This window comes from Ictalurus punctatus, chromosome 2 (assembly GCF_001660625.3).
Source record: "Ictalurus punctatus breed USDA103 chromosome 2, Coco_2.0, whole genome shotgun sequence".
NCBI classification, from domain to species: Eukaryota; Metazoa; Chordata; class Actinopteri; order Siluriformes; family Ictaluridae; genus Ictalurus; species Ictalurus punctatus.
This window is the reverse complement of record NC_030417.2, coordinates 12,630,521-12,644,041: the sequence shown is the minus strand read 5'-3', so window position 1 is coordinate 12,644,041 and position 13,521 is coordinate 12,630,521. Positions and strand designations below refer to the sequence as shown.

At 39.6% G+C, this 13,521-nt stretch overlaps 1 protein-coding gene across 1 annotated transcript in view; it reads left to right on the top strand.

Annotated features, from left to right (window-relative positions):
• The window catches only part of rgs9a (regulator of G protein signaling 9a), a 31,079-nt gene extending 17,808 nt beyond the window's left edge, over positions 1–13,271 (top strand). The window contains exons 11-18 of the mRNA XM_017492193.3: positions 3,606–3,635; positions 3,719–3,780; positions 5,990–6,103; positions 7,873–7,988; positions 8,079–8,166; positions 9,246–9,384; positions 9,726–9,808; positions 11,604–13,271. Of these exons, the coding sequence (XP_017347682.1) occupies positions 3,606–3,635; positions 3,719–3,780; positions 5,990–6,103; positions 7,873–7,988; positions 8,079–8,166; positions 9,246–9,384; positions 9,726–9,808; positions 11,604–11,760 (789 nt within the window). The 3' untranslated portion in view covers positions 11,761–13,271. The remainder of the gene's footprint in view (positions 1–3,605; positions 3,636–3,718; positions 3,781–5,989; positions 6,104–7,872; positions 7,989–8,078; positions 8,167–9,245; positions 9,385–9,725; positions 9,809–11,603) is intronic.
• Positions 13,272–13,521: the final 250 nt, after the last annotated feature.

Below are 13,521 nucleotides of genomic sequence, written 5' to 3'. Positions count from 1 at the left end.
CCCTTTTACAATAATCTGACTTTGAGCGGATTAAATAGTTTACTAGAGTCTTCTCGGCGCTAATACTGACAAAACTCGTGGTCCAGATGACCGTTTGTGTTTTCCATTTATTATGCGTGTTTACGTTCCTACCTCACTTGTGATATTTGAATGTTTACTATGTTCCTGGGTGTTGACTGGTTCCAATAAACTCTTTTTCATTTTCTCTGTTCTTTCCAGGCAGTTTGTGTTTCTCTTTAGTCTGCATGGGTTTTCAAGAACGAGTCTGGTTACCAACCCAAGAATAGAAACTAAGCATATACTCCCTTCTCACAAACCACGAGTTTCTCATACACTGCCCATATATTATACGCAACACTTTGCTGTTAACATATTAATCATAATATGTCCCCTCCAAAAGTACTGAAACAGGAAGGCCAATTCTTTTGTTTTTGCTATACCCTGAAGACGTTTGGGTTTGAGATCAAAAGATGAATGAGATGATGGATCAGAATTTCAGCTTTCATTTCCTGGTATTTACATCTAGACGTGTTAAACATGTGTTGAACATGCCACCTTTTAATGTCAGACCAGCCAATTTTCAGGCGAGCAAAAGTATTGAAACAGATAGTAGATAGTAGTAAAGTAAATGAAAGTAAGTAACACTTAATGTTTGGTTGCATATCCCTTGTTTGCAACAACTGCATCAATCTGCAACTCACTGACATCACCAAATTGTTGCTTACTTCTTTTGTGATGCTTTTCCAGAATCTTTCAGTTGTTGTTTGTTTTGGGGAGTTTCTCCCTTCAGTCTCCTCTTCAGGAGGTGAAATGCTGCTCATTTGGGTTAAAGTCTGGTGATTGTCTTGGTCAGACTAAAACCTTCTACTTTTCCCTCTGATGAAGTCCTTTGTTGTGTTTGCAGTGTGTTTTGGGTCATTGTCTTACTGCATGACGACGTTCCTCCCAATTAGATTAGATTAGATACACTTGGTAAATTGGTAGACAGAATGTTCCTGTAAATGTCTGAATTCATTCTGCTGCTACCATCATGAGTTACATCATCAATAAAGACTAGTGAGCCCGTTCCAGACGCAGCCACGCAGGTCCAAGCCATGACACCACCTCCACCATGCTTGAATAATGAGCTTGAATGTTTTGGATCATGAGCAGATCCATTCTTTCTCCACACTTTGGCCTTTCCATCGCTTTGGTAGAGGTTAATCCCTGTTCCTGAACTTTTGTGGCTCGTCTCTGTATTTCGTTGCGAATTCCAATCTGGCCTTCCAGATTCAAGCTGCTGATGAGTGGTTTGTATCTTGTGGTTTGGCCTTTATATTTCTGCTCTCAAAGTCTTCTTCGAACAGTGGATTGTGACACCGTCACCCCTGCCCTGTGGAGGTTGCTAGTGATATCATTTAATGTTGGTTTTGGGGTTTATTTTTTCAAAGCTCTCACAATGTTTCTGTCATCAATATCTCTCTGGTTCGTTTATCCTTTTGTAACAACTAATGCAGTCATCACAGGTGACATCCAGGGCTCAAACCCAAAGTAAACATTCAGAGCCATTAATTGTTTAAACAATCAGTCTATGAGGGCACACCTGCACAACAAGAAACACCGGTCAGTCACATGGTCTAAGTTGTTTAACACATCTAGAGGAAAATATCAGGAAATGAAAGCTGAATTCTGATCTAATATGTCTCATGTTTTGATTTCAGTGATTAGCAAAAACAAATTAATTGGCCTTGACAATCCAATACTTTAAGAGGGGACTTTTTAAACACACACACGAACTAACTAACTAGTGTGTGTGTGTGTGTGTGTGTGTGTGTGTGTGTGTGTGTGTGTGTGTATATATATATATATATATATATATATATATATATATATATATATATATATATATACACACACACACACACACACACACACACACACGGTGCCCTCCAATAATATTGGCACCCTCGGTAAATATGAGCAAAGAAGGCTGTGAAAAATTGTCTTTATTGTTTAATCTTTTGATCTTTTGCTTAAAAAAATTCACAAAAATACTCCGCTCTCAGGCATTTCAAACAATTACAAAGACAACAAAGGTTTATAAAAAAAACTTTGTTAAATATATATATTATTGGCACCCTTTTAGTCAATAATTTGTGTTACCTTCCATTGCCAAGATAACCACTTTGAGTCTCCTATAATTCCTGATGAGTTTGGAGAATACATGGCAAGGGATCTGAGACCGTTCCTCCATACAGAATCTCTCCAGATCCTTCAAATTTCAAGGTTCATGCTGGTGAATTCTCCTCTTCAGTTCACACCACAGGTTTTATATGGGTTTCAAGTCAGGAGAATGGGATGGCCATAGCAGGATCTTGATTTTGATATGTGATTTGGATCATTGTCCTGCTGGAAGATCCAACCACAGCCCATTTTAATCTTTCCGTCAGAGACAGTCAGGTTTTCATTTAATATCTGTTGAGATTTGATAGAGTGCATGATGCCATGTATCCTAACAAAATGTCCAGGTCCTCTGGCAGAAAAACAGCCCCAAAACATTAAAGAGCCACCACCATATTTAATTGTGGGCATGAGATACTTTTCTATATGTCTACCTCTCTGTGTGCTCCAAAACCACCTCTGGTGTTTATTGTCAAAAAGCTCTATTTTGGTTTCATCTGACCATAGAACCCGATCCCATTTGAAGTTCCGGTCGTGTCTGGCAAACTGAAGACGCTTGAGTTTGTTTTTGGACGAGAGTAGAGGCTTTTTTCTTGAAATCCTTCCAAACAACTTTGATGTAGGTGACTTCCGATTGTAGTTTTGGAGACTTTCTGACCCCAAGACACAACTAACCTGTAATTCTCCAGCTGTGATCCTTGGAGATTTTTTGGCCACTCGAAGCATCCTCTTCACAGTGCGTTGAGACAATATAGACACACGTCCGATTCCAGGTTGATTCATAACATTTCCAGTTGACTAGAACGTCTTAATTATTGTCCTGATGGTGGAAATGGGCATTTTCAATGTTTGTGCTATTTTCTTATAGCCACTTCCCATTTTGTGAAGCTCAACAACCTTTTGCGGCACATCACAGCTATATTCCTTGCTCTTACCCATCGTTATGAATGACTAAGAGAATTTGGCCAATGTGTTAGCAAAGTATTTTTGTGAATTTTTTAAACAAAAGATTGAAAGGTTAAACAGTAAAGACAATTTGTCACAGCCTCCTTTGCTCATATTTACCAAGGGTGCCAATATTAGTGAAGGGCACTGTATATAGAATATCTCAAACTTCTACCATTTGGCACATTTTATAAAAATGTGACTTTTATAAATTGTACTATTTGAAAAATGTGTTTTTAATGCGTTAATGATTTATTTTTTTATTTTTTTTGAGGGATCACATTCCTTTATGCTTGTTACTGTTTAAGTTTGTGGCTTTGAGTATCGTTTAAATGAGATGTCCAGATTAGCTGTAACTCTCATGTGTTAAATGGTGACTGTAATTGTGTTAGGTTTGTATTTTGTGGGTTAGTAAAGTGTATGTTTGTTGTGTTTGCGCCACAAAAACTAGTGGCCTGCTGTAAAAATACTAACGTTGAAATCTGTTTTTTCTTTTATAGAAAAAAACCTTTGACTACTACAGAAGAATTGTAGGTGGAATCTGTTTAAGTGTGCTTTGTTTTGAACAGGCTTAGCTTGTTTTCGCCTGCTCTAACCGCTCTTGTCGTTTTAGATCATCTACATTCAGCAAGTAATCATGAGACCAAGGGTCAAGTCCTCAGTGTCCCTGGGAGCGTAAGTACAATAGAGATAATCAAACAATGTTTATTCATTCCCAATTAAGTAGCCAAATCAGAATACAAGAGGTTGTCCATTAATCTGAATGCCCCAATAAGTCATTTATTCCAGCGACTGACAAATTAAAGGAAAAACCGGTGGCTCTGTAATGCTGTAGTCATGTTTTTTTTTTTTTCTCCATGATGCTTACTTCACAGTTTTTTTTATAGATTTTTTTTTTTGCCTTAGAGGGAAGCGTCATTGCAAATCAGTTCTTCTGATTGATCACCTTAATATGGGAGTCCCTTCTGGAATAACTCCGCCATCATCCACAGGGTCCATACAGGATTTTTGTGTGATTGTTGCCGCCAAAAATGCTTGAATTTGCTGTGTGTTTTTTCTTCAAAAATTTGTGAATTTTTTGTGCTTCTTCTTTTTTGCAGAAAAATACTTGAATTGGCGAACTTGCAAATGCACAGAATTGTTTCGCAGTGATGTCGGGTGGTAAATGAGACCTTTTAGCTGTACTCATGTCCGGTGCACGTGAGGACTTTGGCCGAAAGTGTGTTGCGGTGATATCACAAGATGCGTCTTGACTCAAATCTGCAAATATTGCAGAGTTTGCTTGATTTTTTGCGTTTGTTTCTGCAATCGCATAATCACAAAATCCTGGAAATAGTGGGAAAAATCTGAAAAAACATCAGGTGGTCTGTTACCAATCTTCTTCTTCTACTGTCTGTAGCCACAGATTCCTGTTTTGGCTGACAAAGAGTGGAAGCTGATGTTAGCCCAAGGTTTGATGTGTTGTGAGATGCTTTTCTTCTCACCACGGTTGTAAAGAGTTATTCGAGTTACTATAGGCTTCCTGTCAGCTCCAAACAGTCTGACCATTCTGATCTAATCTGATCTCTCTCATGAACAAGGTGTTGTTCCCATGAGATCAGCAGTTTCTGAAATTCAATCCAAATGTGTTTAATGGGGTTGCGGTCAGGGCTTACTGCAGGCTTATTGAGTTCTTCCACATCAGCCTTGGCAAACCATGTCTTTATGGGCCTCACTTTGAGCACAGGGGCAATGTCATGCCGGAACTAGGTCTAGTGAAGGGAAGTCTTCATGCTACAGCATACAAGACATTCTTGACAATCGTGTGCTTCCACCCACATATGGGTATGAAGGTCAGGTGTGAATAGTTGTTATTAATATTTAGTAATACTGTATGTAGCATGCTCCTTTTTTGTTGTTACTACGGTGCCCTCCACTAATATTGGCACCCTTGGTAAATATGAGCAAAGAAGGCTGTGAAAAATTGTCTTTATTGTTTAACCTTTTGATTTTTTTGTTTGTTTAACAAATTCACAAAAATACTCCGCTCTCATGAATATCAAACAATTATAAACACAACACAGGTTTATCCACACACACAAAAAACTTTGTTAAATATATGTGTGGCACAATTATTGGCACCCCTACGAATTCATATTTCATATGAGAAAATTATATTTAAAGTACAACCACAATTCATTTAAAAAGTCATGTTACTTACATGTTTGTTCATATATATATATATATATATATATATATATAATGTGTATTTTAAATATTTATTTCATTTAAAAACGTAAAGTACATTTTCATGGTACAGTCAGTACTGTTTGTTTACTTTTGTAATAAAGCTCTGTGAGTGTTATGTTTTCATTCAGGATCAATTTGAACAACTATTTGGTTGATTAATCGGTTATCGTTCTGCCCAACTTGGTTATCAGTATCTGTAAAATCCACTATTGGTCGACCTCTATTTCTAACAGAGAAATATCAGGCTAATTGAGTGAAATGTATTCGTGTTTGATAATTGCAGACTTTTGGACTTGACTTTGTAAAATGTCTGAGTAACAAACTTCATAGACGGGCAAGGAGAAGGCTGGAACCGGCTGAAAATAAACAGAATTTTAATAGCTAATTACCATAACTCAAACATAACATAAACCACAAACATAAAGTGCACAGGCGTCTGTCTATCCCTCACTGGGTCTTCCAGCCACTCCTTTTTCTCTCTCTCGCTCTCTCTCGCTCTCTCTCTCTCTCTCTCTCTCCCACTGATTAGCCAAACCAGTGCTGGGTGTGCATCCTTATCTCAACCTGGCTTCACCCTCCTCCTCGTCACAGTCTGTCTGTTGGGCTTTGTTTTACACAAATATGTTTGTGTACTTTTGTCTTCCCACTCATTTAGCCTTGTGAAACACATGACAACATATCACGACCACGATCCGTTTCTCAACCCGTGTATTCCCAGCAACCCGTGGCAGAGTGATGATGTCACATACTGGGATCTGAACATGAGAAAGTGAGTTTTTGACTCATACTACTACTACTGCTACTACTACTAATACTACTAATAATAAATAATAATAATAATGTGAATGCATGTTATGTTAATTGACTTGACCAGTCTTGGAAATAAACACTAGGACTGGGCACGAGTACTCACAAGTGACAGTGGTGATTGATGTGAAAAACACAATGAAAGCATAAATGCACATTTTACATCCATTTTACATTGACTGGCGTGCAGTTGCATATTCTTCATGAGCACAGGACACAAACTGCCTTAAAGCACCTCACCGTCACGTCTCCGATGTTTGGTGTAACTTGGCGGCAAGTTACGCCAGGATGTCCGTCTTGGGTCTGTTTTGGGTATTGACACACATTCAGTGCGCTCAGACAGTGGCGTTGTATTAAAAATGGGAGAAAAGGGAGAAGGCTATATGTAAATACAGTCCCCTCGAAGTGCGGAATGGCAAGTCCAGTTTTTTGTTTTTGCTGTAAACCGAAGACTTTTGGTTTGAGGTCAAAAGATAAATATGACAAGATCGATCGGAATTTCAGTTTATATTTCCTGATATTTCCATCTAGAACACGGCACCTTTTATTTAAACCCACCCATTTTTCAAGTGATCAGAAATATTGGAACACGTGACTGACAGGTGGTTCTCGTTGCCCAGGCGTGTCCTGTTAGATTGATTGATTGATTATACAATACTAGTTTTGAACATCTACTCTTGGTTTGAGCTCTAGTTTACACCTGTGGAGGCTGCATTTGTTGTTTAAAAGGATAAACCAGCATGAAGATCAGAGAGCTGTCTATGGGAGAAAAGCAAGCCATTTGGAAGCTTAGAAAAGAGGCAAAATCCATTTGGAATGCCCTGAAAAAGAAATACACCACTGGTGTACTCTAACAAGCAGCCATGCTCTAAGCTGTTTAACACATCTAGATGTAAATATCAGGAAATGAAAGCTGAAAGCTGATCTCAAACCCAAATGTCTTCAGTGTGTAGCAAAAACAAAGGAATTGGTCTTGCCGTTCCAATACATTCGGAAGGGGCTGTCTTCCTTTTCAATTGCGCCACATTATGGAGCTTAGAAGCTGGCAAATGAATATGAATATCATATTTTTATATGATTCATATGATATTGTATTTTGAAATTAAGATTTAAAACGATGAGTCAAAACGCTTTATGTTCTAATCAGATAGCTAGTTTTCAATACTAGCTAACACTCAGTGCTTAGTATATACTATACGATAGTTATATACTATGTTAATGTTAGCTTGCTTGCTAACAACCAAATTTAGCTGCTTAATAGCAATTTAGCTATTTCACAATAACATACTTTTCACTGGACCTCATTATGGTTTGTATCTTTTGGTTTTGATTCTACTTTCCTCCACGTCCCTTCACTTTCAATTTATTGGACGCGAGTGACTTTACTTTTTCCCTGGGAGTCTACGATGATTCACTTTTGCTTCATTGTATTTTTGAAATGAGAGTTTTTGTCATTTGTAATTGCAACCATAAATCATTTGTAATTAATGTCATGTGTTAAACTTTTTATCAGCTTGTTCCATTCGGGGGCATTCTCCTTCACCTTCAATAACGACATGATTGTAAATCTGGTCCATATCACGCCGTAGATGCAGTCTCGTTAAAATGCCGGAGTTATGGACGTTTAACCGGTGTCATTTCAGAAGGTGTAGCAGTGCCAGTTGTGTTGCTAACTGATCAATGATGACGGTTATCTGTAACGATGTTTTTGCACGTGGTTTTTTCGCGCAGTGTCGAAACGCCTACGAAGATGAGAGTTGAGCGCTGGTCCTTTGGTTTTTACGAGTTACTCAAAGATCCACGCGGCCGCGCCGACTTCAGACTCTTCCTGAAGAAGGAATTCAGCGGTGTGTATGGCGACTCTGACAGATGATTCTGGACTATGGATCTATGCTTTAAATGACCGCGCATTGATTTATTGATTTTATACTTTGCAGGGGAGAATTTGGCTTTTTGGGAGGCTGCTGAGGAGATGAAGTGGGGAGCAGCAGCGACCATATCTGAGAAAGCTGAGACCACTTTTAAGTGAGACTTTTATTAGTAAAATGTGCGAAATTTCCTCACTTGGCCTTTTCTCAACGAGGCAATGAGCAATAATCCATTTACTTTTGGAATAATTATTATTAATAATAATCCATATTAAATAAATATCCAGTGAAATTGTATATATTGAACCATTGCACTTTTTTCAAGACATCATTCATTTGCATTTATTCAGCATGCTCTTGAATATTCTTGTCACTTTTCAGAGAAAATACATACATGTATTTGTTTATTTATGCACATATAATTGTGCCCAAAATTTTGCACACCCCTTGCAGAATCTGCTAAATCTTAATACTGTTAACAAAATAAGATTAATCATAAGAATCCAATGTTGTTGTTTATTTAATTGTGTCCTGAATGAGCTATTTCACATAACAGATGTTTACATATAGTCCACAAGACAAGATAATAGAGGAATTTATAAAAAATTACCCCGTTCATAAGTTTACATACGCTTGATTATTAATACTGTGTCGTTCCCTGGATGATCAGTGACTGTGTTTATGTTTTGTGATAGTTTTCTTGAGTCCCTTGTTTGTCCTGAGCAGTTAAACTGCCCACTGTTCTTCAGAAAAATCCTCCAGGTCCTGCACATTCTTTACTTCAGCTAGTATCTTGTCTTTTGGACAATATATAAACATCTGTTATGTGAAATAGCTTATTCAGGACAGAACTAAATAAAAAACATGGGATTTTAAAAAAAAAAAAAAAAAAATTATGATCCCTCTTATTTTGTTAACAGTATTAAGATTTATCAGATTCTGCAAAGGGTATGCAAACTTTTGGGCATAATGGTATGTATTTCATATTGGCAGACATAAGCGTCCATTACTGGACGTCCATTTCCATTTGCTGTGCCTGTAAAACAAAACGAAACAAAATCCCAATAGAGCCATGAGGTATGTTCCTGATGGGAAAACAAGCAAGATGTCATTAACAAACTCTGAACTTTGTGTGTGTGTGTGTGTGTGTGTGTGTGTGTGTGTGTGTGTGTGTGTGTGTGTGTGTGTGTGTGTGTGTGTGTGTGTGTGTGTGTGTGTGTGTGTGTGTGTGCGCAGGACGTTTTTAGCTCCAGGAGCTCCACGTTGGATTAACATTGACGGTCGGACGATGGGACTGACAGTGAAGGGTTTAGAACATCCACACCGCTACGTCCTGGATGCAGCTCAAACGCACATCTTCATGCTGATGAAAAAGGTTTGGAACGTATCTTGAGAACCACCGAATAAACCTCCCTGAGTAGAAAGATCTGGAATCAGATGCTACCAATGTCGCTAACGAACCATCCTTTTTTTTTTGTTTGTTTTTTTTGTTTTTTTAATGCACACTTCTATTTTAGCTCGATCCTCTCAGCTGTGACCTGAACATCGTGTCTACGTACAAATAGAACTGTAAAACGAACGGAGAACTTTTAAGCTCATGTTGGAAAAAAACAAAACAAAACGATTACTATTGTTCAGCTTGCAGTAAAAATTCTAAATGGGGAAAAAATGATCATTGCTTAACGATTGCTCTGTAATTGTGCACGTCACCCGCAGGACACGTTTTATCGCTATCTGAAGTCACCAGTTTACAAGGACATGCAGAAAAACGCGATCTCACCCGTGCCGCATAGCTTCACGTAAGTGATAATGAGTCTTTATTGGTCACATATACAGTAGAGCACAGTGAAATTGTTTTTTTTCACATATCCCAGTCTGTCAGGAAGCTGGGGTCAGAGCGCAGGGTCAGCCATGATACGGCGCCCCCTGGAGGAGAGAGGGTTAAGGGCCTTGCTCAAGGGCCCATCAGTAACCCAGAGCCTTAACCGCTAAGCTACCACTGCCCCCAGTGTGTTATGACACATCCAGTTTACGTTTGTGTTAAAGTGCACCTATTATGGTTTTTCAGATATTACCTTTCATGTAGTGTGTTATAGAGATGTTTGTGAATGTAAAAACATCTGCAAAGTTGTTTTTTGCAAAACGGCGTTACTGACTCCTAAAAGAAGGAACCGTTTGTGAACAGCTGAAACGAGTCATTAGTGATTCCAGATTTTACTTCCTGTACTAACCTACACAGGTTTGTAACAAAAAGCCCCGCCTCTGGTCTTCATCGGCTGCTCGCTGACAGACCGAACTGAAACTCGTTACGGTAGTGGGCGTTTCCTTTTCAACACACGCTGACAGCGCTAGACCAATCACGACAGACTGGGACATCTGACCAATCAGAGCAGAGTATGCTCTCTGAAAGGAGTTTAGAGTGAATCCTTTAGAACGAAATCATTGAACGAGTCGTTTGTAACAGACCTGTTTGCTTTGTGTTCTACTTGGTGGTGGTGGGGGGGGGGTTGGGAGGTAATGCTGCAGTTTAAATTATGAGCACATTAAAGTGTGTTTTGACCTCGGATGCATGCAAATCTATTGTATGAGACGTTGAAAACAAAATTAGGCACGTTTCAAAACTATAATAGATGTGCTTTAAAGGAAATGGAGTTGTTTGGGTCAGAGGTGGCGACATCCAGGGTTTAGTCATCGCATTTATGAGAGACTTGAAGACTACGCTTTTTCTGTTTTCTCAGCTGAAGCAGCGGTCAGGCCAAAAATGAATGAATGAATATAATTCACTGGGAGGAAAAGTCAGTTAACCGAAGGGGAAAGGACACGGGGCGTGAAAACTGGATTTGTTTCTGTTAGTGGTTACTTTTGGCTTCATGCCGAATTTCTTTAGGTGAACTTTGCCTTGTCTTGTGAGCCAAGAGAATCCAAGTCATTTGGATTGTGACGTTTTGGGTTATTAAAAAAGAAAAAATGGAGCAGCCATCACACCAGACATTTGCCTCGCTGTTTTCTTAGTGTTGTTTGGCATACAAGAGAAAAAAAAACGCCACTGATGTATGGTCTGCACTTGTATAGCGCTTTGCTAACCTTAGCGGTTCTACAAAGTGCTTTACACTGTGTCTCATTCACCCATTCACACACCAGTGGTAGCAGAGCTGCCATGCAAGGCGCTACCTTGCCATCGGGAGCAACTTGGGGTTCAGTGTCTTGCCCAAGGACACTCCAGTATGTGGAGTCACGTGGGCCGGGAATCGAACCGCCAACCCTACGATTAGTGGACAACCTGCTCTACCACCTGAACCACAGCCGCGTATGCTAGGATTTATTGAGGCAATTTTTTTCTCCACCTGTTCAGATTTTCTTGTAAGCAAAGTCTGTTAAATAAGTATCCTTATCCATTTGGTGGTGATCAGTCACATGATGTGCGGTGATTTTAACCGTGGATGATATTGTTGTTTCATTCGCTTGAGTCTGAGGTTATGTTCACTAACTCTTCAGTGTACACTAAATGTATCATTATTGTTCATCTCAACCGGTATTTTTGTGACTGTTGGGTGTTTGTGATCCAGACTAGTAGTTTTTCTCTCCCCTCTGCAGTGATGCTCAACTGGAGCAAAAGGCTAGAAACCGTAAGCCCAGCATCGACCCTATCGTCCTGTGGAAGCAGGAACAGGAGGAAAAAGCCAAAGCGGAAGCTGCGGCCAGACCGATCGATATTAAACAACTGATGGCCAGCAAACTGGACCGCAAGTGACAAGAGTTTAATGGAATGGATTTTGATTGACTTTGAGATGAGGCATATTATATATGAATGTCATTATGTCGTATGCTCATCTCTGTTCGATCTAACTAGTGAAACTGTGTTTGTGCTATTTAGAGAAAGTACAGAATGACTCATACTGACTGCAGTTTTGCTTAGAGTATATTGATTTCTTTAAAGCTGGAAAAAAAAATTGTTCATTTTCCTATATAAATAACATCGTAGGCATGTGCCCATATTTGGTTATGTGATGTATCCTGATATTCAGATTGCTAGCCTGGAAACCGAGAACTTTGCTTTTTAAACAGCATCACGATAGCGTAGAATGCCCAGAAGTAGTCCAGCAGAGGTCGTGAACAAGCTTTTTCACTCGTATCGTCTTTTTGCTATTACATTTGTGTACATTGATGAGGAGTATTGCTAGCATTACTATTACTTACTATTCATACGCAAGAAAATCCTCACCATGTCCGTATCAAGCCGCAGAATCATTGGTGACTTTCCACAACCTTAAAATAACAGTATTTATAGTTTTATTTATACTATTATTATTACTATTATATTTTCAATTATTTGCATTATCTGGAAGCTGTTTTAGCCTTTGACCAAATATGCTGTACAAAATCTGGTTTCAAGATTCCATTCCATTGTATTTAGATAGCACTTTGAACAATGAAATATTGCCACGAAGCAACTTTTTGTTGTGCTTGCTTGATTTTTGCCTCATTCTGGCCCCAAACGTGGAGATTTGATGGATTTGGCGGACATCGTAGACAGCCCGGATCAAAAGCTCAGTGCGTTGGGGTCTGTCTGCCACATGTCTGTCAAGGTGATCTTCGGTTTTAGCACATTCTCCCATCTTGTCTTCCTCTTCTGAGCTAGGCTCCACTTATGCTTGCTCTGGGTCTTGTTGTATTGGGCATAGGCGTGCTTCCTAGCCCCTGCTCATCCATTAGCCACCATCCCGTACTATTGCCCTGTCCCGCAGCCATGCCTCTGCTGACTCAAACTTGTTTGGGCCCTGACTTTCGGCCTGTCAGGAACTCTATGCCTGCCATCGTGACTTTACGGTCTCAATTGAACAGCAGTGTTTGGTCACAGCTAATTGAGGCAATAAATGAGCGTTTAATGGTGCTATACCTAGTAACCAACTCCAGAATGAAGTTCATGGTTTTGAGGAGGGGATGTTAATGTTTCCAGTCCTGGCAAAATTTTCATCAGAGTTCTGACTTTTTAAAAAATTATGGCACTGATCCAAATTGACTCTGAGTTCAGGTTATTATGTGGAATTCTGCAAGTTCTCCCCATGCCCCCACATGTGGGTTTCCTCCAGGTTATCCAGTACTCTTCTAATTCTCTGGTTTCCTTCCAAAATACAGACAGGTAGATGGATTGGCTAAACTAAACTGCCCTTAGGTGTGAATGTGTGCATGCATGGTGCTCTGTGATGGACTGGTATCCCACAGCGGCTTAGTGATTAACACTGTTGCCTCGCACCTCTGGGATTGGGGGGTTCGGATCTGTTCTGGGTGCGGCGGTGTTTGCATGTTCTCTCATGTTTCCTCTCCCAGACCAAAGACATACGTTGTAGGCTGATTGGCATTTCCAAATTGTCCATAGTGTGCGATTGGGCCCTACGATGGCTTGGCACCCTGTCCAGGGTGTCCCACGCCTAGGATAGGCTCGTAGGATTAGCGGTATGGAAAATGTCTAGATGGATGGGTGTATTCCCGCCTTGTGCCAAGCATTTCCTGG